General features: G+C 35.7%; 1 protein-coding gene across 3 annotated transcripts; it reads left to right on the top strand.

Moving 5' to 3' along the window:
• Window positions 1-1,691: 1,691 nt before the first annotated feature.
• On the top strand, window positions 1,692-27,195 carry Mks1 (Meckel syndrome, type 1). 3 transcript variants are annotated; one of them, XM_067123685.1, is made up of 15 exons: window positions 1,692-1,896; window positions 6,796-7,089; window positions 7,667-7,849; window positions 8,017-8,167; window positions 8,298-8,374; window positions 10,199-10,330; window positions 11,926-12,036; window positions 12,599-12,707; window positions 13,415-13,586; window positions 20,903-21,031; window positions 21,133-21,231; window positions 21,576-21,742; window positions 22,004-22,100; window positions 23,663-23,817; window positions 24,200-24,520. In XM_067123685.1, exons 2-14 carry the CDS (start codon window positions 7,022-7,024, stop codon window positions 23,779-23,781), a joined length of 1,614 nt encoding a protein of 537 aa, XP_066979786.1. In that variant the 5' UTR covers window positions 1,692-1,896; window positions 6,796-7,021; the 3' UTR covers window positions 23,782-23,817; window positions 24,200-24,520. The 3 variants fall into 3 exon arrangements, with proteins under 3 accessions (XP_066979786.1, XP_066979785.1, XP_066979787.1); XM_067123684.1 differs by having other exon boundaries at window positions 23,663-27,195; XM_067123686.1 differs by having other exon boundaries at window positions 1,754-1,896; window positions 6,921-7,089; window positions 23,663-27,195.
• Window positions 27,196-27,680: the final 485 nt, after the last annotated feature.

The raw sequence follows: 27,680 nt of genomic DNA, 5'->3' as shown, positions 1-27,680 counted from the left end.
AGTTGTCTACCTTAAATCCAGGGAACAATTAGGCGCTTGCAATATCAGTTTATAATGGCATCCAAAACCACCGCAGTCACTGCGGATGTAAATTCAGACTTACTCAAACGTTTTGAATGAACAAATACTCAGAGGGTGCATACATCTGACAACGCCAAAGAAGCAGATACCCTACTTCAGAATCAGCCAACAGCTCTGGAGGTTTCTTTATCATGGACTAGCGACCTACTTGTCAACAGATTTTTTAATGGTAAGTTGCCAGGGCACAATAATGGGACCTTTCAGACTCGTTGGGCATGGTTATAGTTGCCAAGGATCCCCATGAAACTTGAAAGCTGAAAGACTTTTGCAACACACATTTGTGACATTTTCCTTGTTTTGTGAAGATAGCCAGAAATTTAAAAAGGCAAAAATAAATTTTAAAAATTGCCGCATTCAACAATGTTAACAGTCTTGAACGAAGTGTTTCTTAGCTTTACATCCAGATCCATCTAAAAATGTAGCTAAATCTTGCTTAGTCCGTATCACACTATTCCACAAAATTTCACGGAAATTCACCCATACTTTATATATATATATATATATATATATATATATATATATATATATATATATATATATATATATATATATGTGTGTGTGTGTGTGTGTGTGTGTGTGTGTGTGTGTGTGTGTGTGTATGTGCGTGTGGGTATGTGTGTGTGTGTGCATGAGTGTTTGAGTGTGTTTGCATGAGTATATTCGTGGAACTTATTCCGGTCTGCTGGCCACTAGTTGACCCAGCTAGAGATAAGAAAAGGGACATCCCTAATGACCTGCTGAGAAACAGGATCTACCCTTTCGGAGCTACAGCTCTCAAGAGAAAACATTAACAGGTAGGTCTAGAAACATGAGCCCGACTTGGCATATAGCTTAATCTGTGACAACAACAGGTATTGGGCGTATATGGTAAAAATTTATACGTACATGTCCTTTCGTTATTTCGTCGGAGGTCATTTTGCAGCCTACGCTGATTCCTCGATATCCTTCTATCTGAAAGGAAGATATGCCTTGATCTCATTAAAACACACACAAACAGTTATTTACCAACGATACTCTCTCTCTCTCTCTCTCTCTCTCTCTCTCTCTCTCTCTCTCTCTCTCTCTCTCTCTCTCTCTCTCTGAACACATACGAATATGAGTTATTTTTGTTTAAAAAGTCAGCAAGCAATTAGCTCGGAAATTTCCATTCGTGTGATGAAAGGGCCATAAACATGCAGTTAAAATAATGATCTATGATCACAGGTACACCACTGTTACAAAATCAATCTTGTTCATTTTTGTCATTGCTTTTTTAATAAATGTCCAATAGCTCTCGTCGTACTGCAGTCTCTGTGTCTCTAACAATGCTGAGTACATTTTCACTTTAATACGACAAACACTCTCATGAGCGCCATGTCTAGTGCTGTACCAACCCAATAGGAATGAATGTCAAAAAATAGATGATGGGAAACATCTAGGTAACAGTAAATTTCGATAAATTTTAGTATGATTTTTGTATTAGTGTATTAAACTGACTTAAGGTCACAGCATAAAAACTCCAATATCGAGTTGTGAAATTAAAGTGGAATAATAATCAACAGGAACTAAGTAACGGTTAACCCCTAAATGGTGTTGAAAAAATGAAAATTGTCACTTACTAAGATGGTGGTAAAGGCGGCTCGGTGGAATGTAAAAGGTATCCATTCTACGGAGCAAGACGAGATCACTAATAATCACTTGTCAAATGTCAACTTCAAATATAAACAAAGTACGATGTACCGCCGTGAGAGAATGTTCGGCAAATGTTAACAGTTAACGAATTTACTTTGCTCTTGTACGTCAGTGACTTCTTCCTGGTTTATTTAATGTAAAAAGGTTAGTATTTTGCAATTATGGTTTTATATGGAGTAGCGCCATGATAACGAATAAGTAATTAATTCAAAATTGTCCAAACCTCACTTTTACAACCATAACCCTAGGTCAGACCCAGACTGTCAACCGGTGTTCGTGTGCTTGATTCTTGCCTTAGGCATTGGCCTGGTTTCGGTATTGGTTTGGCATATTATGGAGCGAATGCAGAGTAATGGGTCAGGGCTACTTTAGGCCTAGTAGACATTTCTGTAGTAGACATTTTATGGGGAACATGACGTATAAACCAGACTTACTTTTATCTAATCAAACCACGCACGCACTTTTACCTAATCAAACCACGCACGCCGTGTTCAAATCTGGTCGACGGGAGCTTGGCCCCCTGGACCATCCCAAGCAATTCATGACCCTTTGCTCTGCATTATACCCCAAATTAATTTCGGTAATTCTATACATTAGCTCCGCGCCTGTTTTTACCTTTTCAACTGGTTTTTTCTACACTTTTAGTTGGTTCTGATACTGGTGGTGCATCTGTTTGTTGTTGGCCAAATGGAATGTCCCTTCGCCGTGTTTAGTACTGGCCCAGGGGTGTTGGGTACCCATACATTAACTAGTTATTGCACTTGCCGGACGGGATATGAACCGTTCGAAACAGATGTACCCATGCTCTGTCTTGTGAAGATTGCGTATGGAAACCCCTTGTTGGATGGGCTTTACGTGTTAATTACAGGTTAATTACACTCGAGCGCCAGTAATTAAAGGTAAATTCATAATTAGCAACCAAAAACTGTAGAAAAAGTCAAGTTGTAGTGCTGTGGCCACTGCAGAGCTACTATATAGTTCTACCTTAATTTCAATAATACTTTACTTAGGCTAGGCTAAGGTGCCAGATCCTTGCCTGATTTGGAGGCTCCTAGCATTGTCCCTCTGAACTTGACCCAGAGTGCCGTTGGCTAACATGATGCAACCTAACCTTACTTCCCCAGGTCAGTTTTACTCTAATGCCACAGTGACTCCCATGAGCACCGTATTTAGTGCCAAACCCTTGAAAATGAATGGTAAAAACAAAGACAGCAAAATAGGTTATCTCAGTAACAGTAAATGAGTGATAGATTTTAGCATTTTTTTCGTGTTGAGAGTACTAAGGAGACTAGAACACAGCATACAAATTCCAGTATCGAGTTGTGGTAATAAAGTAAAAGAAGGCTAATACCCTTCTCTAACTTTAATGTAACCAAGGCTGCTTAGCCCTCGCCAGATCCTTATCTCGATCCCCCAGCCGAATATGACCTATGGCTCTATAGGCCTCAGTCATAAAAGTGAAATACAGAAATTCATCTCATTCTAAGGTGAATTGCACTCTGAGTCCTAAATGGCAAGGCAGGTACTCTGCCTTTTAAACTGTAATTGTATTAGAGAGATGAAAATATGCTTATCCTGTGTTGTAGTGTATCCTTTGAACATTTCTAATGTTAATTTTGGTAGCAAATTGGGTGAAGAGAGACTGGACTCCCCATAGCTTACGTTCTAAAATTATGGGGTACTACTGTGGAAAACTGGGATTTTGGGTAGGGGAAAAATAAAACAAATGAAATACAGTGATATATGCTAACCCAACCCAACCTAGGGCTCTGGATCTCCGTACCTAATCTAACCTAGGGTACTTTAAATTAAAATGAATAATATGGTTGCAACCTATTATAACCTAGGATGCTGGTCCTTACTTGGCTAAGGGGGTGGAAATACCCCCCTCCCCTATCTAACAAGAGCTAGGTCACTTTTGTCACTTTGAATCTTACCTTAATCAGAACTTGGCCAAAGGTATCATGTTGATGTTAAAATACATCCATGTACTTCACTCATTTTGTTTTCCCCGCCCAAAAACCCTGGTTTCCCACTTTGGCCCCCCCATAAATTTAGGATATAAGAAGGATCTAGTATCTTTAAAACTACTATTTTGCTGCTGAAATGAATGTCAGAAACTTTCAAAACACATTCTTAGAAAGTTTCATATGAAATTCTGTAAGAGAGCTGTATTGATATATAAACAAGTGCTACACATCTACACTAAAGAGCCATGACTGAAAACTGAAGCTGATTTTTTTTCAAATGGCCTAAATTCCAAAATCTCTCTTCGCTGGTGAAACTTAGAACCAAAGAATCAGTCAGGTTTCAGCATTGTCCACGATCCACACTCCCAGCTGAAATTAACAAAGATATTCAAAATACAGTAATCCGTAGCCATAATGCAGTCATACAAAAAAATTTAAACTGGCTTCCTTAAAACCTTGGGTAAACTTTGAGTGGGTAATGATATTCATCAATAAATATCTCAGTAATGTGTAAATTTATGATAAATTTTAATATTCTTTTTGTATATAAGTAATGCAAATAAAACAAATGAAAAGGATAAAGATAATAAAAATAAATATTAAGTTAAAAAGGTTAAAAAGTACTGTAGTGAGAATAAAAATAAAAATAATAGAGAATAAAAATAGAAATGATGAAAATAAACATAAAAGCATCTTAAGAAGGCTTGAGAACAAAACAAAAACCTCCAATATTGTGACCTGGTATTAAAGTAAAACAAAAGGCAGTAGTATATGGAATGTTGAAAATTGGATGAGTTTGAAAATGCCAGGAAAATTCATCAGAAGTAGTAAGTTTTGATTGGGCATGATAAAAAAGTATTGTAGATCAGCTTTAAATATAAATGCATGTAGCATGCACCGCAGCACCAGTACAAAAATTCAGTGTTTGATTCCAAATTTTGCTCGTGGATTTGGCTATCTTTGGTTACTGTTCTCTCTGCTGATCTTTCCTTGTTTCATCATCACACTTGCAGATACCCAAGGCATTTGCTAACACACACTGGGTGAAGAAATGTACACATGGATACTTTTACTATTGTCATTTTTATGGATTTATTTTCTTGAGAACAAAGAGAACTGTCTGTCTGCAGTTTAACAATACAATAGGGATGCGTTGATCACTGACATTTAAAGGGTAGTTCTACCATTGTGTTAACCCTGAGTAAGGAAAACTAGGATCAGAATGGTCAAATTTTATACTCCTCTTGATAGTATACTGTACAGTGCACTTGGTTGCTCTGGAGCAAGTAAAGTATGAAAGTGAAAATTAGAAGGTTATGTGTTTGTCTTTCAACATGCTTTACTGCTGCAGTGTTTTGGCAAGGGAGTGTCAAGGCTGTGTACACATTCCTGGCATTTAATTTGTCTGTCCAACCTGATCTGGAGGTCTTAGAGTGCAAGGTGGCATGCACCATTGCATATATAGTAACATATAACATCTACAGTGGGTGAATGGAAGCCAGAAACTATCACTGAATGTCAGGAGCCTTTTTTGGAGTGAAGTTATAAATGACTTCAGGAGCTTTCCTGTGATTGATGAAAAAATAGGAAAAGTTTGCAGATAGTAAGGGAAGTTGATTTGATAGATGAAAGAAGTGGAAGAACAAACTGAAGACTAAAAAAAGTGTTAACAAACAAAAACTGGAAGAATATATTAAATCATCAAAAGATGTGACCAAAAGATCAGAAGAAGAAGAATCAATGTATGCATTAGCAATATCAACACCACATAGATGTTTTGGAACATGGCTTAAAAATCAAATGGCATTGATGAACACTTACAACCGCTGCAACAGCATTCTGATAAAAAGAACAGGAAAGCAACATCCTTTGATAATCTTTATCAACTTCAGCTACTGATGTCCTGATACTCCACCAAATTCTTTTCCAGACTTCCTGAGATAAACTCTACCATATTGATTTTACCTACTCCTAACAATGTTAAAAAAAAAAAACATTTGATCAGCTTGTTCTGCTCCTTTATTCTTGAGTGATCCTAGCTTTCCTTAGGCAGATTTACATACTGACATGTCATCAAGAGATTCACAGCCATCACACTAACATCTTGAGAGAGAGAGAGAAAGAGATTATATATATTGTACAAAGGGGAAGTATTATATTGATTATTGCTAATATATTTCTTTTAATTATGCAGCAAACTATGATTATCATCATTTATAATTTATGCTGTATAGTATAATAAATTATAATAATGCAGTATCATGTATGCATAGATAGTATAGGTATGGACAATTACTGAAATCCATTATGTAGAGAGAGAGAGAGTTAGTTGGCTGTCTCTTCTTTGTAAGTTATTTTTCTTTATATCTTATAATGTTTGTCTTGCAGAATTGTAAAAAGTAGCATATGTGCTTCTATATTAAACATGTTCTGTATAATTGTAAATGGAATTTGCTCTCACATGCATATAGTCTGTGGCTCGGAATCAGTTCCTTACATGTACAAGGGTCAGCTGCAACATAATAACTTACTTAACATTCCCTCAACAACAATAATCTGCAATGAATACAGTATGTATATCCCAGTTTGAAACCTGAGCATGGATATTAATCCCATGACCATACCATATCTAGTAGCCACATTTATGCCTGTATCTTCTCTATACTTTGGGGTAATGTATATATTGTAGTTTTTTTTATTCATATGGAACAAGCCCACAGTGCCATTGACATGAAATTCAAGCTTCCAAAAAATATTGGTTTCAACCTGCCAACGCAGACCCCACACTGCAGCAGTAACTGATCATGATACAGAGCCAGTGACTTTTCATTGCCCTGGGGGAGGCATGAATTCATGACATCTGAGTGGCATGCCAAAACACTAACCACTATACCAGCGACCAGTTGGCTTTGTTTGTTCCATGTTCACTTTATTACTTATGTACAGTAGTCATTATGCAATGTTAAAAGTTGGTTACAGTACTTTTAAACATTTTTTTCTAAGGTTGAGGTTAATAAATACAGACAAAAGTTGTTTTCTTTGACTGATTTTAGCTATTCATGTTTTTTGCCAGATTATTGCTTCAGGCCAAGGAAGTATCAGATATGACAAGGTTAAGCAACATCCATGGTGTGGTGTAATGTTTTTGACATCCAAGAACAATAAAGAAGAGAGATGTTTTGAATCTGTTGTCTACAGCTTTGGTGTGAGTGGAGAGCCTTCAGTACGAATTTACAACCAGTGTTAGTGCCATGGCCTGCTGAAATTAGTTCCTTTTGCTTGGAAATCTGAGGGACAACATGGAACCTAGATGTGATAGTTGTGCCTTTTATTTCACAAAAGAAGACATAAAGAACCTGAAAATTAGGTAAGAAATTTTATTGTGAAAAATTATTTAATTTACAATATATTCTTTTGATATGTAGGCATTCTGTCATCTCCACCTCATTTTGGTGGCAGAGCATTCTTACTGAAGTGCAAATAAGCCCAAATACAGAGGCAGTTGTTTAAATTATTTCAAGACTTGACTGTTATTTATGATATAACTAGAAGAGAGCTTGAATATGTTTCTTTTATGCCAGGTGTCAGACTAGAACATTACAGTGGATTTGATTGCAGGAATATACAATAAGGGATTTACTGTGCTTTACTCTGCTTCCACAATTTTCTGCAGATGAATAATATTACTTAATTCTGTCATATTTTTTTTTTGTACAGTTCATTACTTGAAAAGTTTCTGTAGCTGCTTTATATCTCTTTATTTGAATTTGGATTTTATACTATGCATTTAATTTTTTGTGTGAAAAATTATAAGTTTTTTATATTTCAAAACCTGATATTTGTCATGTTTTATTGCATATTTTGTAGCAGTAACAAAGATTATTTCAGCATTCCCATATGCTGTACTGATATGGAATTAATACAAATCTCTATTTTTATTACAGAGTCATTCTGCAGCAGTTAACAGGAACTCAGCTGGTTGATGCCTCTCCTAGAGTAGTTGAGGGGACAGCTGGGGGAGACCTTACACTTAGCAATTTCATCCCTCTGTCTACTTTCTCTGCATCCTCTTCAGAGAGATCAAATAAGCAACAGCAGCTGATAGGGTGGCAGCAGAAAATACTAAGGTTAGAAAATGGTGTATTTTTAATCATTTCATGTTATTTTTTGCATGGATTGATCTTGGATCCTAATTACGTGCCTGTACTTTATTCAGTTTTGTATGAAACAAAGGACCACCTTGTAAGTAACGGGTAAAGAGCACATAGTGTTTTTATTTGCCATCTCCCAACAGTGCCAGTGAAGTTCACGAATACAGCAGGTCCATTTATGCAAACAACTCAAAATACAAAGACTGGCATGCTCAGGCTAACAAACTGAAAAAGAAAAAGGCTTGGAAGAAAAGGATCTTCACATACATTCATGAAGATGATTACCAGTCAAGGGTAAGCTGATTTTTCTCTTCTTTTCTTTTTGTATTGGTATATTGTTGTGGGTATTTTTCATGGAATTGTTGTATATACTCTTTAGACATATCTTTATTATTTAGCAAGACTTCATTTATCTACCCCTCAGATACATGAACCTGCATCAACATCTGAAGGGTTGGAGCCAGAAATCTTGGTACGAAGGAGAAATAATGCTACTGTCAGGTACAGTATAGTTAAAGATAGCATTTTTATTATTTACAGATATATATACATTTTTATTTGTGGTGCAGATGCAAAAGATTTTTATATTAAGTTGTAGATATTGTGAAGTTCTGAATCCACCCAATTGGTATTATTTTCAATTGTTGAATTACATTGTAAATTACAGGTACAATATAAAGTCATCTTTCATAATTATATGAAAATCAAAGGCAGAAGCAGTGTGCCTTATTTCATTGTAATACATTGGTCAGACAACATGAAAATTTTAAAATAATTCCCAAGACATAGGTAATGTATATTACAAAACTAACTACTTGAAAAGATCTGCAATTAAAGAGCTTACTTATACAAAGCAGGTGACCATGCATTTTGTGTTAGCAGTCAGTGTCAGTTTACCCTTAACTTGATAAATGCATTGATGCAGCCAGGAAGAAAGTTTTGCGTTACTATTTTACATAGCAGTTATTGATTTGAACATAAAAGCCAAATTAATAAGTTGAACAAAGTAGGCCAGACATCACAGACACCGTAGTTCTAGTCACTGACATGGCAGAAGAAGCTAGGAAACAGGAAGCCAGGAGGTGGGAGAGCAGTCCTCCAAGATGGGGCTCCCCTGGTAGACCTAAAGATGACCAGCATTCGTTCAGCTTCTCGACATCCATGCCTGAAACAACAGTACAAGGGGGAGCTGCCTCCCTCCCAGCCAAGATATAATTGCACTGCTAGCCACATGGGTTACTGCCATCAAGATTGGTATGACTAGTCAGTCAAAATCAACCAGTTTAGTCTAAGAAAAATACCTAGATACCTTACTGCAAGGTACAAGAGAGAGAGAGATGAATGTTTTATGGCACAATCACTTAAGTTTTACTGCATTGGACCGTATCCTTATTGTAGGATTTTTTTATTTATTATTATAGGTTAATTTATACTTATTATACAGTACAGTGCATATGATTAGCTAATGATATAACTGTGTTATATGGACTGTACTTAACATAGAAAATGGACCCTTAGGAAATGTATTACAGGGGTCTAGTGAACATGAAGGGCCCTAACATTGTACTTACGTAAGCACTACAGTTCACATTACTGATAATCTAATCATTACATTAACTTTCTTGTTACATTTGTGAATATACAGTATTAATTATAAAGTTATGTACATTACATAAAAATAACACTTTTAAATGTCTTGTGTTTGATGATAGCAGTTACTTGATCATGAATGCATAGTTTTGGTTGGTGGGGCTACTGTGATGAAGTTATTGAATGGCACATTTTGTTTGCTGGTGACATTTTTTGTTTCTTGTGTTTATTCTGCAGTTATCATAAGAAGACAGTATGAATAATTATTAATTTTCATTGATATGGAGTCTATATAGTTATTAATTGTATAAATACTATACTGTATTTTCATTGGATAGCCAGGGTTACAGTAGGATTTTTGAGTAGCTTAGAGGTAGCATAGCTAAGGTCAGCCTAGTAACTATTCTTTTTCTCCACTGTGGATGAATTTGCACCCCCTTGGATGTACTGTATTAGTGTATGATCGAGAGATTACTGTATATCATTTCACATGATATACGGCATTGTTGCTGGTATTTATTGTTCTAATTAATCTATATACAGTACAGTCAGTTAGATTTTTGTCCATGCTGATGCTGTTTATTGCCTCTTTTTCAGGTATTCATGATTAAGACCATGAATGATTCATTCTTGTACTATTCACAAGTAGACTTAAGTGATGGAGAAAAACTGTTTTAATTTGCTAATACAAATTTTCAAGCTCAAGTACTTATGTGTCATGGATAATTTTTAAAGGAGGGACAGCAAGGATAGCATCGATCATTCGGAGCCAACATTCAAGGAAAAGAAGAAAACTGAGGCAAAAAGAGATACAACGGCAGAGCAGCAATATTTCTACATTATGGCTGATTTAGCCCCACCTGAAAGGTAACATTAATTTTGCATGATAATTTTTATATATGTTAGGACAAAATTTCAAGTGACAGATATTTCAACAACTCTTTTATCGGTGATAATGTGAACAAGGTACTGTACTTATTAAGGATTTTTTTGACCAAGGATGAAAATTGTGATAGGGGTTGTAATGTTCCATCGGTTTCAGGACATGGATATAGCACTCCCACCAAATCCATTTTATTATTTTTAAGATGGAGTGTACATTGCACCTTGCAAATCTTTTGGTTCATATAAAGAAAATAGGTATAAAGTAATTCTAAATGATAAAAGGGAAGAAGACTTTTCCAAGGCAAACTCATCAATAATTTTTATCCCATGTAGCACAAACCATCACTGTAGGCTATTCCATTAAATATGTAAAAGTAATTGAAATTATTTATGAAAAGGTAAGTGCAAAGTTAATGCTGATGGAGTGTTGTTAAGTGAATTTGCAGTAAATAGTGGGGTGCTACAGGATTTTATAATGAAAAAGTGGTTTGAGATGAAAGAGAAGGTTTAGATTGGTGTAACAGTAGAAATGTGATTGACTTACAATAAGCAGATGATGCTGTTTTGATAAGCAAAATGCCCTAAGATTTGCAAAGATGAATCTAAGATTAACCTAATGAGGACACACTGTGCACAAAGGAACAAAATAACACTGCAGCGAAAGGCTTAAAGTTGTTGAATCTTTCAAATATTCCCGAGTAATGATATCTAATCCTGGGTCTCTTGAGTGGGAATTTAGTGAAAGATTACAAAAGGCAAATCAAACAATGATAATTTGGAAATTGATTGAAATTGCATAGGAATGTATTATATTAGATTGTCTGTTGATATCTGTGTTGCTGTAAAGGCATGATTCATGCTCTGGCTGTGAAACAATAAAAGATTTTGGCAGTCTGAGAACAAAATTTGTAAGAATATTGAGAATTACATGACAAGGTAAAGTAAGAAATTATACCATAAGAGAACTTACTGAAGTTCTATATTCAGGTGGAATAATGATAAGGGGAGATGAAAATGTCTTGCAATATGCCCTTTGCAACAACCTAAGGAGAATAATATTGGTGTTAGCTGGGTGCCTGTGAGTACCAGAGGAGTGAGAAGACACAGGATTGCTTTGCTGAGAACTTTGGGAAGGGTGCCGGGAGGTGAGTAGGGATTTGTGGAATGACATAAGTCACGCTATCAGAGGCTATGATGATGAATTGTAGAAAGAAACCTGTTATTAAATACTTGTGTAAAGTACCTTTTTCCCAGCCCCAGTGAATGGTTTGGCATCCTGAAGCTTCCATTAGTGAGTAATAAAGCAAGAAATGTAATAGGTGAGACTTGAGGGCTTCACTTTTTGTGGACTGTCTTAGCTGATAACTATCTCTTTGCTTGTTTTCAGTTGGGGTCCAAAAATTTAACCTTTCTCCTTGATTTGCAATGAGACATGTTTAATAGATTTATACCTTTTAAACTAAAAACATATTTTTTAAACTACCATTTTTCAGGAGTCTGGTTAAACAAATCATTTATAAATAACTAACTAACTTGTCATATTGATAACTACAGACAGTTACTTTTACTTTTCCTAGTCTGGGAGATAGCAGAGCATACGAGGTCATTCTTTGTGCATTGCGTTTTAATGTCAGAGGTCTTCTCACCGTAACTCCTGACTTCAGTAAACCAAACACCAAGCCTTATAGGTAAGCAGTAAAATTTAGTTTTGAGCCTCATAAGCTAAATAATATAGGAACATAGTAATTGTCTATGTATGGAATTAACAAAGTATACAAAGTATTGCAATGTTGTAATATACTTAGTTTTATTCAGATAAGGTCCAAGAAGCCATGTTATGAATCTGGCTTATAGTAATTTTAGAATTTCTATTTTTCTGTATCATACTGTGCTGCTGTATAATTGTTAAGTAATATACAGAAGAGAGTTACCACCTCCTATTTTGGTGTGAGGTAGGTATTAGAGGGGGAACTAATTGACAGCAAACAAATTAAAGACAGTTCCTCTGTTGCTGCACATGGGAAATGTTATGTCCTTTAACTAGCAGGATGTAGTGTAATGTACAGAAGTTCTTATGCCAGAGAATTTTTTTTACCTTATCGTCCCAAGTCTAAAAATACTTAAGTTTTACTAGTTTGTTGCAAGTTAAAGTGATTTTTATTTCTCAGGTCTCTTTTGGGAAAATGTATAAGTAAGGAACATTAGAACATAACTCAGTTTACTTACAAGAGTGTGTTTTTTCTTTACCAGGTTAGAAAGTTTTGGCTCTGACAATGCTTTGTACGAATACAGCATTAGCCATGCTTCTCATTTGCGTTCTGCTGAAGAGAAGAAGAAGGACCAACAGATGACACATCAAGTAGGTTGCGTTAATTTATAATGATGTTTCTTGTAGGTATGAAAATTTAGGAGAAGGATGTTTTCCTGTAATTTGTGTGAATGTATTGTACTTAGTAAACCATTGACCTTAACATCATATGCTCTAGTTTTGATGTGCTGACACTAAAATACAGATGGAGGTATAAGATTATCCAAGGTAATATTTTGTATAAAAGAAATAGTTTTTCATTTAATTTTGATATATGATTAATTATTTTATAGATTGTTTATAATCTGAATATAATAAAGGCTAAAGGTATTGTCATGTTTGGGTACAGTTTTGTAATTTGATCAATGCACATGCAAAGATGAACAAATGACCAAGCAAGCACTTTTGGTCAGTGTTTTATTTGTGATGAAAAGAATTCAAAATGCCTCTGAGGTATGAATAGAAATGTAGTGCTTGTACATATTTTCCAGTCATGTGCTCACAGGTTTATGTAATGGATTTAGATATTTTCACAACTTACAAGAACTATCATCAGACTTTATTTGGATAGGATGTGTTCAATATCAGCTTAAATAACCAGTTTAAAAGAATAATGACTTGTTAAAAAATAAGCTTTATCCCTGAAAGAAATCATTTTTCACATGGATCTTTTTTAATGACAGTTGACAGTACAATTTAATGATTCAAAAACAGTTATCTAATATTAATCCTTGGACATTTGTCCTTTGAATTAACAGATGGAACGTCAGAGAATTGAAGAAATACAACAGAAGGTTGGGTCTAACTGGGATGATGATTATGTGAAGGAGGGGGAGCTTCGTCTCATTGTTAATGGAGAAATTGCAAGAGCCCATCACTTTGATGAAGCTGATAAACTGTACATACACTATATGTTGCATCTTCCCTCTGGTATGTATAAAATTATAAATCTTTAAAGCAGACCTTGTCAGTGACACCTTTTGATTTATTCATGTTTTCTTGTTTGGTAAGTTTTGGTAGCAGAGTGCAAATTATCATTTTCTCCTCAAAGCAATTACTTTCATATAGTCTTTTCATGTCTGCCTAATATCCCAGACACCAACATCCTCAGTAAAAGAGGAAACAAGAAGAATAGCAACCCATAGTAGGTTGTCTTTTGCACATATGGTTCTCTAGGCCCCCAGTAGCTAATTGTCTCACTTTATGAGCATGTGTTAACTGGCTCTAAGTTTTCAGTCTTCACCAGACATTTTAATTGTTCGGGATTGTTATTTTATACATTTTCATCTTCATTCATTATTAATTTCTTTTTCAGTTGTTTCTTTATTTTGCACATTGAGTTTTTCTATAAATTTTCAATTCAGGTAGCATCATTGTGCTGGTTTAGAATTTTCACCTCTGGCCTGGAAATATCACAGAAGGCCTTTTGTTAATACAATTTTCCTCTGTCAACATCAGTTCTAGCACTTTTTTTTGTAGTTGTTTAGTGTTTTTCTTGTTCATGTTTTTTGTGGCACTGTTGTTGGCACTGATTGGCTGGTTGTTAGATAGTTAGTTGTTTTTGGATTTTGTATCTGGTTAGTTTGACAATATCAGGTATCATTTTTGTAACATTTGTAAGTATTGTGTAAGGGTTAAGGATTAAATGTGGGCATTTACATGCCCACATCTTCGAATGTTCTTAGGCCCAAACTCAGTTATGTAAGAGATAAAGGGATAATAGTCCTACAGTGCATATGCCAAATGGAAGGCCAGTTTCCCATCAATCACCTTCCTCTCTTTTCATGAGACTCCAGTGTTGTGACAGCTCTGTCCAGGATTCCCCAGCTCATGTCCTCTCTGCAAGATTGCCAATTTTCAGCATTTTTTTTTTTTACCATTTTCATGCTATTCATTACCAAACCCTTTGTTCTTTTCAGTCCTAATTATTTTTTTCTATTCTGCAAGTGATAAAAGTTTGATACCTACTTCAGCTGTTACCTTTCAGTTGCTGATGTATGCCTTTCAATTGTCAGTTTCATGATGTGGCTAATAGTGAGTAGTTACTCATTTTTTCATATATCTAAAGAATTTCACTAATACCTGAGCATACATAATAAAGTCTTCCAGTTATGCCTTCATTACCTCTCATGAGAGAGACTGACACCTCTTGTGCAACTGTTGCAGTCAAGAGTTTTCACCTGACCCTCCTGTGAGACCCTTGGTGGGGTAATTGGGGACAAGCAAGCTGATCAACTTTCTAAATTAGCAGTCACCTCCCAAGAACCGAGAAAATGTCTACAATACTACCATATCAGGTTGTATATCTGCTAGTAGATCAGAAAATTAAAGTGTTGGCAGTCCCTTTGGGAAAATATTTGAACGAATCAAAAAATCCTCAGTGTTACGTCATCAGTGTCTCCTTGGTCATGTCCTTTTAGGCCAAGGAGACAAGAAACGTTGTTGTGCAGGCTTAGGATTGGACATACAAGATTCACTCATGGGTTCTTGATGTCCAATGAAAATCCTCCATTGCGTGATGACTTTATTGTATCCTTGACTGTGAGACATTCGCTGGTTGAATGTCCCAGTCTTGGGAATCTAAGGGACATGACAGAGAGGGACATTTCATCTTTGCAACAATTCCTGAGGAGGGCTGTAATTTAGAGGAACTTTATGTTTGTTAGGGAGGTAGGCCTCCTCAAAAAAATTTAGTTCATACACAGTATATGTATACATTCTATCCCCACCTATTCGCGATTCTGGATTCGTGGCTTCACCTATGTGCGGATTTTTCTGTGAAACGTATATCCACGTTATTCTTGGAAAATTCACCTATTCATGGAATTTTTCACAGAGAAATATTCACTGATTACTTTATTTTCATGACTAAATACATTTTTCATGATAAAACAAATAAAATAGGCAGGTATAAACATTTTTAGAAGGGGTTTTTGGTGTTTGAACTATCAAAATAGGCAATTATAAGCATTTTTAGAGGGGTGTCAAGTATTCGCGGATTTTAGCTATTCATGGGGCGTTGTGGTCCCTATCCTCCACGAATCCCGGTGGTCAACTGTATGGATATATATTATATGTTTTACAGATATAATTACATATATATATATATAAAGATATTTCTTATGAGACTTCTTTTTAACTTATTTAGTTATCTTTTTAATTTCCTATTTAATTTTATAATTTAGTTATCTTTTTAATTTCCTATTTAATTTTATACGGCATCAATAACCTAGATGTTGTGATGCCATTTTTAATAGCCACAAAGCAATCAATCAGTCAATCAATCACTCCTGTCTGCCTGTGTTTCAGCAACTTTACCTTTACTTATTTGTGTTTCAGCAACTTTGCCTTTACTTATTCTGCCCCACTGTTCAGCCTCCCTGTTCCTTGTCTGCCCTGCCTGTTCCTCTGTCCACTACACATACTAACCACTTGATACTTTCCTTGGCCTTTGACATCCACCTGATGTACCTGGATGAGTCCATTTCCTTTTTTTAATGTCAGATTAGCTGTATTGAGTCAGATTGTTGCTCACTATTTCTCCCTTTTGTCCTCCAGTGGTGAAAATGAGTGACTTTTGTTACAAGAAATTAGTATGGCCCCTGTGATCCCAGACATTCAAATAGTCTCCATTCAGCTATGACACAGTTGGCACTTACACTGGAAACACCCTTGGTGCCAGTCAAGAGGATGCACGTCAACTCAACCAAAGACCACATTGTGCACAATTAGCATGTGATTAAATTTAAACATAAGGCAGTCAGTGTGCTGCAGAGTGGGGCTTTCCACTCAGAAGTCCTTGACTGGATGTGTGAGAGCTTTGGGCTTTAGAGAATGCAGAATGGGATTGTAAATAGCTGAGATTTAACTGTTATGAAGGAGCCATTTATGGCACTGCACTCAAGAATCACACAAAGGAGCATGAATCTAATAACTTCACCATGAGACCACATGTCTTATATCCATTATGATGTAACATTGCTTCCCGTTGCAAACATCCAGAGATAACTTCTTTTTCCATCATGGTATCAAATAGTATTGTTAGCAGTTGTACATGGCTTTGTTGCCAAACAATTTCATGTAATGTAGAAAGTGTTCAATTCCTTAAAATTATGTTGAAGATGTGGTAGACTCAGGAGCTGTTAATGCAGAGAGGATTACCGTCTCACTTTAACATTCCTACATCACTTTGACCGGAGAACATAACTGTCCCAGAAGACTGCCCATTCTGTGACCTTCCCATCAAAGGCAGCTTATGGTAGCTTCAAAATGCACAAATATGGCAACAAGTAAAGAAAGAAAAACAAACTTATAGAAACACTAAACGATGTATAAATAAACAGAGCCTAAAGCGTTAATGCTTAAAAAATTTTTAGATTGGCTTATTGACAATTTCGTTCATCACTTGTATGGCACTGTGAACCACAGATTGTAAAAAAAACTTGTAAAAAAGACTGTGTGAAACTTGTAAAAAAGACTGTGTGACTAATTCTGGATTGGAATAAGTGAATTATATATACAATGTTTTTGACGTTTTATATGTAGATAAACGTATCTTGAAGCGTTATTGCTAAAAAAAATTTTTAGATTGGTTCATAGACAATTTTGTTCACTGCTTGTATGGCACTGTGAATGACAAATTGCAAAAAACATAAAAAAAGTCTGTATGACTAATCGTGGATAAGATCAAGTGAGTTTATACAATGTTTTGGACTGTTTTACATGTAAATAAACATATCTTTAAGCGTAATTGCTAAAAAAAATGTTTAGATTGGTTCATGGACAATTTTGTTCATCACTTGTACGGCACTGTGAACAACTAAGTATAAAATAGCATGTAAAACAAGTGTAAAAAATTTTTTCATAAAAGTACTTGTCACCCACTAAAATATCCCATTCTCTCTTGTCGTAGCATTAGAGAAAACGTGTTATAATGATATAGGGATAACTTGCTCAAGATGTCCTAATTCTCTCAGGATTCTTGAAAGCCCAAAATATTTTGTTTTCCTGTTTTCTCAAAACTTACTTTTTTCAAAACTAAATGCTTCTTTCTCCAAGAAGACTGAACCAAATTCAGTGAAACTTTGACAGAGTGTAGTATAACTATATATCCTTATTTTGCAGTCAGGAAAATTGTTTTTTAGTGCAACTTGTTTTTTTACATATTTTTTAAAGTGATGTCGTGATTTTTCTCATCTGAAAAAAAATTAATTTAGAGGTCGAATTTCTAAATTTTCCCATGAGAGAATTTTAATTATTAGTTGTAGAAGAAGTGGTAAAAATTTGAAGCAAATCCCTTCAATCATAAGGTAGATATAGTCATGTACTTTATAATGGGGCCTTTTGGCGTTGGCTTGCCCCGTAATCTAGACTAATTTATATGTGTACAATAATGAACTAGTATAAAATTGACTGGCTACTAGCTTGAATATGAAAATGAACTAACTAGTTAACAGCATGTTGTTAGTTAGTGCATCAGCACCAAATACCTAAAACTTAGAAAACTTGGAATTTAATACAAGCTGAATGAGAATAACATAAAACAAATAAGTGAAAGTACTTAAATTTGGAAGAGGCCCCTCTTGAAGGTAAGTGTTACTGAAAACAATTGTGTTTGTTATACAGAGTTTTCTCAGCTTTTCTTATATTCTTCTCATCAGGAGGTAAATGATGTAACAAATTTCAAAATGACATGGAAAAGTACAATTTGTTGTGTACAGGGAGAATGAAAAGAAAACAGAAGTATAGCAAGGGAGCAGGTTTAAGGTTAGTGGAAGTCTAGATGGGTTGAATTGTCAGTAGTCATTTGTGATGCTTGATATGTTTGCTGGAAAGCTGGCACCCTAAGTAGTCTTCCTTTGCTAATTACTTCCAAAAAGTGACAGAAACCATCAGTTGTCTTTGGTGACACAAACCTAACCTGAGGATTTATCAAAATAAATATTATTATTATGATTATTATCATCACATAAACCAGACTTGAGCTGGTTGTGGCCAAGGGAGACCATCTGTGAGGCCTGCCAAACTACATGGTAATTACATAGATTTTTGCCATAGCTGCATTTGCAAGAAAGCAGATTCCCTTGTTTAGTAAATATTTATAAGTGTGAACAAATGGTCTCATAGTTGCAAAATCAAATATTTCTCCAAGTTTTGATTGCATTGTCAAAGGAATCCAGACCCAGGGTCCTCTTTTGTTAATAATTTCCATTCTTTTGTACTAATGCCTGTTTTTTGCCAAGCTGTCAAGTTTTGTATTGTTTAGATATATATGCAAGAAAATATATGCAGAAAAATGCATTTCACCCATCCATCCCTTAACATTAGTATTCATAAACAGCATACTGTAAAGTATTAACCAAACAAGTAGCAATTTATTTATATTAACAAGTCAGTAGATGGTTGTAAAATTAAGTTCTGAGTAATTCCGAAGGAAAATGGCCCAGTGATCAATACCAAAATCACTTTTCACTCCTATCTACTAGGAAAGTTCTTATTCCTGCCATAAGCATCAGTGAGGTTGAAAAGATTGAAAAAGTCATTTTGACAAAGGAAAATCTGTTTCTGGGGAAGACCTGTATCAGCCAGTGAAATTGGTTCCAATTAGCACATTTCTAGGTTTAAGACTGCTATATATACCAGATGTAGGATGCTGGAAAAAGCTAGCGCCTCAGTGGTAGGATGCTGGAGATTATTCTACCATTCCATTGAGGAGTGAGATGTGTATTTCTGGTGATAGAAGTTCATCTGGTTCGAACAGATGTCTGAATAACCACTGGTTCCACCGTAAAGGGGTGATACAGATGTCGATATATACCAGGGGTGAGCTATTACGCTTCCACAGGCCTTCGTCCAATAGACTTCTCAGTTCTCAAAGACCCAAATTGGATGAGCCGTTACAAACTTGTAACTCGGAATACTCACCCGACCGCCAAGTAGGCGTCATCACAAGACTGACACGTCATTCCAAATTTAGCACCTACCAAGCTGAGTATTTCACCCGGGTGGGAAAAAATGAGGGATGGGTCACTGGGTGACACAGGTCTTCCCCCAGAAATAGATTTTTCCTTTGTCAAAATCCCTTTTCTGGGTTGACCTGTGTCAGCCAGTGAAATAGTAACATAGAATTAACTATACGAGAGCTTGGTGGCCCGCCTCAGAGAGTACACAAACGGAACTAAAATAAAACATTTAATGAAAACTTCACTGTGTTTTAATACAGACAATTCAAACATTATCACAAAAACAGGATTCAGAGGCACACAGGTAAAAAATTCAGAAATACACAGTAAAATTTTGAGGTACTCAGATAAAAAATTTTGAATACTAGATATTAATCCAACTAGTATACTTAAGGCTAACAAAATAAATGACAATGAGGCATTGTGGAAATAAATGGGCTAGGCTAAGGGGCAGAACTGACCCAAGGGAAGACACAGGGCAAGCAGGTGAGACAGGGGGTCATGGACTAAATTCATATAAACTAAACTTGAGTTGGACCAGGGGGAACTACACCACCCACTGCAACTGTGGAAAATTTAAGGGCCTCTAAAGACTTAAGATAGTGGCGTTTAAATACTTTTGGTGATTTCCAACCCGTATACCTCTTAAGTTCATCAAAATTCATATAATGAAAAAAGTTAGTAGAAGTGGCCACTGCACGAACATCATGGACCCTAGGTACTGATTCCAGATTTGCTTGCTTAATAAAATAAAGAATTTGTTGTCTGATGGCTTTGAGTGAGATATTGCCCCCCCCCCCCCTTCCCTAACAAAAAGGGGACCCGAAGTTCTATTAGAGGTCGGGGATCTCCTGAGCTGTGAACCACTCAGCAGATACTCAAGATGTAAGAGAGCTTATCACTGGAACTTGGGAATAGCTATATGCATGTGCTTGCTGACAGCTGCTGCCAGTCTCTTCTAGAGAGGACTGATGAGTTTTGGATTTTACTTGGTACGAAATGGGCTGTTTTAAAAATAATGGGTTTATATTGAAGTGAAACCAAAAAGGTTTGTCTATGGAACTTGCAACTGATTTTATATATTATTGTGGATGATGTACTAAAGCTTATTTATTACTTTGTTTTACAGGGGATTTATATTTATTCATTATTAGCTGTAATCTGTGTTGGATACACATACTATGTATTCTTTATTTTTGTACAGCTTGCTTGTTGACTGATACATGTAACAGTTAATTACTGGTTGCTTAAGAAAACTATATACTGTATGTATATATATTACAGGATGGAAGATCAACAAAGGTTCTGTGTGTGAAGGTTTTACGCCTGCTTGCTCTATGAAGTACGTAGATGATGTCCCAACTGCTCACTATTCTACACCTTTTGTGATTGATGTCACCCGTTCAAAATCAGGTTAGATCTAGAAGTTTTTAGTATATTCACATATAAAAATGATTTTATGTAGTCTGCTTTGCCTATGAAAAATTTAAGATCTGCTCTTCTCCTTGGTGTAGGTCGTGATTGGCCAGTATTATTACTTGGATCTTTTTCGATTGACTGGTGGGACAGAGATCGAGATGAAGGCTATGCAGCTTTTGTCCTGCCTATACCAGGTAATATTTCTTTTTAAATTCATAGGAAGATATTAGACTAAATAATTTTTCCTTGCTAAAAGCCAAAGGGGATAACATGCACTAAATCAACATTCATAACAAATTCCATTTCCCCACATTCTTTATGTATTCCCTTTCATTGGTGTATTCTAACATTTCAAGATTGAGTGGGAAAGGAATAGAAGAAATGTTTGCAGCATTATGAAGAAAAAATTTGAAGAATTTTATTGTTACAGTACTGTTCTGTATAGTATTATAACTTTACCCATTCTGGACAGGCGACTATCATACCTTGTGTATCCAGGGATAGATTATTTTTAAGATCTCTTTTCTATCTTATTCAGATCAAGAGCAGAATGAAGGTGATCATGAGAAAAGAAATGATGTCCATTCTGTTTTAACATGGAGACCTGCCCAGACATCCCCATTTTCTAAAATGCGCAGATACTTTCTCGGAGGATGTCAGCTGTTGACTGATTCATCCTACCTTGTTGTTGGAGCAAATGTCAAGGTATGTGATTAGTTTATTAGTCATAGAATGTATAATTTTATGTGTATATTTAAATCACTGTTGAACTAAAAATCAAACTTGCTTTGATTCTCACCATAATAGTTCTTTGGGTAATAACTGTTGACAAGATGATGATTTGGATACTATTAAATAACCATTTCATTGTATCCATAATGTTTTTTCAACAGGTTGGCAAATATAAATTTTTCTCTAAATTTTTTTTTTTTTTTATACCAGTACTTATTTTTATCTGTTTTACAGAATGGGCAAGCAAGTCGTCTTGGGTTTAGCACAATAAGCAGTGGTGTTGTAGAATTAAGGACAAACTCAATACTGCAGACTGGTGATGCTGACATGAGTAAGTTTGTTTGTATCTCCTCTTTTAAGGTCTTTTTCAACAATTTAGCATTACAAAGGGAAGTCTACACTTTCAAGTGGTATCTTACTCTGAGGAGTTTTACTGATAGCCTTACCTTGGCAAGTGTGCTGGTAAATTGCAGTTTTCTGTATCTTTTCTGACACTGGGAGGGTTGGAACTCTCTTATCATTCTAGCTTGTTCCTGAGTTTATGTCAGAAACTCATAACCAGTCAGTTTCTGACAAGATATCCAAGAGTTTTTTGGCTTCCTCCCTCCAGGACTTTCTTGGCAGGTGTTCGGAAGAAATGTTTTGGTTGTCCATTCCAGGCTAGAGCTTGAAGTCAGGGGCACTGGGTTTTCCTTAGCCTTTCAGAGGAACCTTTTGTTTTCACAGGTAATGAGGGCAGGTGTCTGGTGGTGCCAAACTAACTTTATCTCATTTTACTTCAGTAACATCACCCACAAGTTCTTGGATGCCTTTTACATGTGGTGGCTGCTTAACACATTGTGTAGTAATTAGACTCCTCTTGGACAAAAAGCATTTTTTCTAAGTATTTGGAATGCATAAGGCTGGAGGTTGTTTGGGTGAGTAACTGGCTCCTCTTTCTTCCTTCTCCCATTCTTTTCTTCCTCTGCAAGATAGCATTCAGGCCAAGTACATGCTGGAACAGGCTTTGATGCAGGTAGGCTTCATAGTGAGACATCTTACCTTAGTGCTTCAGGTCATAAGGTGTTCCTCCCTCTGCTCTCTCTGTTAACTGAGGGGGAGGAAATAAAACTAATATTAACCCATCAATTTACTATAATTGACCAAGACATTAGCTGCCTACTGACTTGTGCTCTGCTGTCTTTCAGGCAACACTTGTTTCCCTGAAGTTCTTCAAGAGTAAGAGTACTGTAGACATTTCACTCTGGCTTAGATCCCTATACCAGATTGTTTTTGAGGTTACAGGAGATATTGGTCCCTTGCTCATTATCATTACTGGCATTTCTGGATGGAGATTAAGCATCCCTGTCAGTTGAGAGACTACCCTCCAACTTGAAGAGTAAGTCTCTTCTATAAAAGGGCAATAGTTTTTATTTCCATAGGAACAAATATCAATTGTTTAAAGTAATTTGCATATTTCTTAAGTATACAAACCACAGCTGTAATCATAATCTTGCCTCAACTATCCAGTTGAGTTTGGGGACTCCCTCAACTCATCTGTCTACCTTCAAATAACCAGCTTGTTTCCAAGCTGAAATGAGTTTCCAGCTCACACTGAGGGATATTCCTACATAACAGGCTGTACTGTGTAGGAAGGCTCTAAAAATTTGATATTTTATTGACCATCTGGCACACAGTATGTTTTAAATTGGTCTTAAAAGTCTGTTCAGGCAATCAACTTTATAGGTGGTGAAAAATTTAAAAATTGTCTAAGTAAATGAAAGATAATGCTAATGATTAACTCCTTATATTTTGAAAGTACCTGTAATGTATTAATTATTTTTTTTTTATTTGTTTATGAGCAAGTAGTGATTCCAGGACTTTCATGATACCTGTATTTCATGTTATTTGCAGATCCTTCAGCTATCAAAGGTTTGCATTCCTCCACATGGCAACTCTCAACTCATGCAGTACTTGAGGCATTTCAGCGATCTCGGCAAAAATTAAGGGCTGCTAAGCAGGGTTTGATATAATTAGCTTTTGTGATTGCTTTGGAAAGTACAAAAGTGGTAAGTTTTGAGCCTCCTAAATACAGAAGTTCATTACCGTCCAAGTAGTTTGTTCCCAGCAGATTCTCAAATACTACTACAAGTCAGTGTTCATTTTAAGAAGGTGAACTTTGGGATTTCAAATGATTAGATGATAATGTCAAGGGAGTCACCTTCCATTTCCGCTGAAAATGACTAGACTTTGCTAAGTACAGTAGAATTTAGCTTGGAGTATAAATGAAAATGCCTTATAACCTGTTGACTAGTCACTCAGACACGTGGTGCTGTAAACTAAGCCAAATGTAATTTCTTGAAATTTTCTCTTAAACATGTTTAAAACTCACTGTTATACACAAACTTTTTTTGCTGGTCTTCTTGGCTTATACTAATTCCTGAATTCCAGATAATTTCGTTAGTAGTGGTTAACAAGCAAGCAAAGCCACCCAGCCTGAGTGTCTCCTTTGTCCTGTGCTCAGTATTGTGGTGATTTTGGTTTCGATTACTGAGAAGGAAGGGACTCTGTGTAAAGCAGTTGATGGTTTTGCTTATAAGATGTTTTCACATTTTTAGTTCATATGAGAGCACAGTCTGTTCCTTTGGACGAGGCACTTAACTTCGTAGATGGGAGACTGTTGAATATTTCTAGATTGTTGTTCATAGTTATACAGTACCTTGATGAGTGGCTGTGCGATGTTGAGGATATTAAATTAGACCTCAGTTATCATTATGTATGTCATTTTGAATTACACATTTTAGATGTGTTCTCATCGCAGTTTTAGTATTTCTAGTCTCAGAATGTAGCCCAAAGGGATTAATTCTTAAATAAAGGAGGAAAATGGAGACAGATTTTCAAGTGAGAGAGTCATGGAAACTGAGAGCAGAGACTGGATAAAAAACACTAGTCAGAAAGCAGTGTAGCTTGTATATGAAAGGATGCTGAAAAGTATTAGCAACTATTGACGGGCCAAGAAACTCTCCATTGGACTTTATGTCAAGGATTAATAATGCCAAACATGTAGCTTGTATCATAAGAGATCTTATAGAAAGAGTGGATGAAATGAGATTTCTTGCTTGGATGATCCAATAAAATCAGTGTAGATGTTTCAGAATCTTAGGTGGCATCTTTAAGTTAGTATCAACAGAACTTGGGTTGAATTATACGCGAGGCACTATTGATCACTTGATATGTTTAGAAGGTGCTTAAGTATAGAAGCTGTACCAGAGTACAGTAATAACTATTTAATTCAGATTATTTCCACATGAACACTGGTCTTAGTGACAATGTAGTCCTGATCTGAAACTTACTTATTGCCACATAACTATTATTTGCATGAATCAGTGAAATGGTCATGTAGTAACAGAAGTGAACATCAAGGAACATCATTCAGGAGTGCCTATTGGAGAGTAGTGACCTAAACCAGACTGAAACAACTTAGATTTTATTGTTATAACTAAATGCAGTACCCAAGACATTAAATTCTTATTACTGCTTTATTTTTTCACCTTTCATTAGTGGGATAGATAATTCGTTAATACTGTAACACGATACATTTATGTAGTTTTGACTGCCTTTAGAATATGAATGAGAGAAATGGTGTTGGCCAGCTCTGTGAGAGCTAAGAATTTTGATTGTGCCTTAATTACAACACCCAGTAATAATCATGATCAGCATGCCTCTCACTGGTAGAATTTAGGTATCTAATGTGATCAAGTGAAGTGTAGATCTCTGCTCAAGGAACAGTGTTTGTCTTTAGGTAAAATCATTGGGAAATTGTGAAAGAATTTGCTCTTCTATCTCTTGATTGTGGCTTCATGGTTACCACTGAATCTACCTCGGTTAAATTTGGTAACCCCATCTTATGGTGAGGTAAAATATTCTGAATGTTAGCAACCAAAGCACAAGTATGGATATTTGTGCAGTGCACACTCTTTAGAATTGAGCCAGATAAACAATTCTCATACAACTTGGTCTTATGCAAACAATCAAATAAAAGGGAAAAACTCACGTTGGATCCAACCTTGATATAGCCATTTTATAAAACATGATGTTAGATTCCTTTTAGAAAATTGCAGGAACATACAAAACATTAAAATATATGAGGTTAAGAGTAAGAGATACAAGAATGTCCCACAAAAGGTGGCAAATATAAATTATTATACCATTATACTTTATTGTACTGTAATAGCAAAAATTACAGTAAAATCTTAAAAGCTGAGGAACGTAAATTCAGATATTTAAATACTCTGTGGTCTAGGATCATAAGAACCAAGTGTCTTTTCTAGGGGCTCTTTTGTTAGCCAAATTTATGGCTGCCATAGGTATGCATTTTAGGTACTAAAAATTTTAAAAATCCTCGAAATCAAAGGTAATCTATGGTATTATCAAGTACAGTTTACAGAATCATAAATTATATTACTTCTGCACAGTAGATTATGGAGTAGGAGAATGGTACAAAATAATGTCATAGTTTTTCCAAAGTTTAAGCAGCCATTTAATTTCCTGGATAAAAGGCTGCTGGAAGTGTTGCAATATGTATGGAGTATTTTAAAGGACAGCAGTTGTGCTGCAGGTGAAGATAGAAAATAAAAAGTGCTCTAGATCACTGCCATGTAGAAAACCAAACATGATTAGGTCTAGGTTCACTAAAATCACTTAAAATCACTCTCTGTTGCTGGTTACTTCGTAAAATGTGAATGAAGTCAGGTAAGTAAAAAGTTCCCAAATGCCAGTTTTCTCTCCATTTTTATGATTTAAAACTGTAGACAAGTCTTATGAATGACTAGAAGTGGGATTCTCCAATTCAATTGAACTATTTTACATTAATGACCACAGTAGATAGATAGAATAGAAAATAGAACTTAGGCCAAAGGCCAAGCACAAGGACCTATAAGGTCATTCAGCACAGAAACTGAAATTGATAGTAAAAAGGTTTGAAAGGTGTAACAGGAGGAAAACCTCACAGTTGCACTGTGAATCAATTGTTAGGAGAGGATGGAAAGTTAAGAAGAAAGAAAGAGTTATGAATGGAGGTACAGTAATAGGAATGAAAGGAGTTGAAGGTAGGGGCTGAAGGGACACTGCAGAGAACCTAAGTAATGCCTACAGTGCGCCATATGAGGTGCGCTGATGGTACCACCCCCCTACGGGGAATGACCACAGTAGGCCTGCATCCCTTGTTAATAAGTATTAATGGGGTTATTTGGAATTTAAAGGTAAACCAGTAAACCAGCAAAAAAAAATTTAAGCAGTGGTTTGTTTGAAACATTTTAGATTAAAGTACAGTGTGAACTCGATGTTTGTGAGACACTCCATAAAGTCAGTTATCTGTGTTGCGTTTTTACTAGTCTTGTGTAGTGCAATATTTCTTTTTAAATGTTTAATAAACTAATAATGGCAAATTTCTTTTACTGTAGAGTATAAGTTTATTGTCAGGAATTATTACTTGAAAGTTGTGAAACAGAGTAACCCAAGCAAGTTGTGTAGAATATTGTGTATGAAATGACACAAATGACTTGAAATTCATATCGATATCCCAACCATTTTCAGGCAACAACATTGTTCATCCTTATATCAGTTACGGCATCCCTTTGACCCCCGATTCATTGCCCTGTACATCTTCCTTTTTATTCATTCCATTTTTGGTCTCGTTTTGCTTAGCTATTGGTCTTTTTGAAATTGAAATGGAACTCATTGGTCTTATTAAATTAATTTATATTATTATTCTGTAGCAGATTTGTGTTTACATGAACTAAAAGCACTACTTTTATCAATGCCCTTATACCAGATAAGGTAGGGGACCAAGTGTAAAATTGCAATTTGTACAGTATCTGGTATAGTGACTCTTAAGAAATGGCCAAGACTCCCTTCAACTGAGGATCATTGC

This window comes from Macrobrachium rosenbergii, chromosome 21, assembly GCF_040412425.1.
Source record: "Macrobrachium rosenbergii isolate ZJJX-2024 chromosome 21, ASM4041242v1, whole genome shotgun sequence".
NCBI classification, from domain to species: Eukaryota; Metazoa; Arthropoda; class Malacostraca; order Decapoda; family Palaemonidae; genus Macrobrachium; species Macrobrachium rosenbergii.
This window is presented reverse-complemented; position numbering and strand designations above follow the sequence as displayed.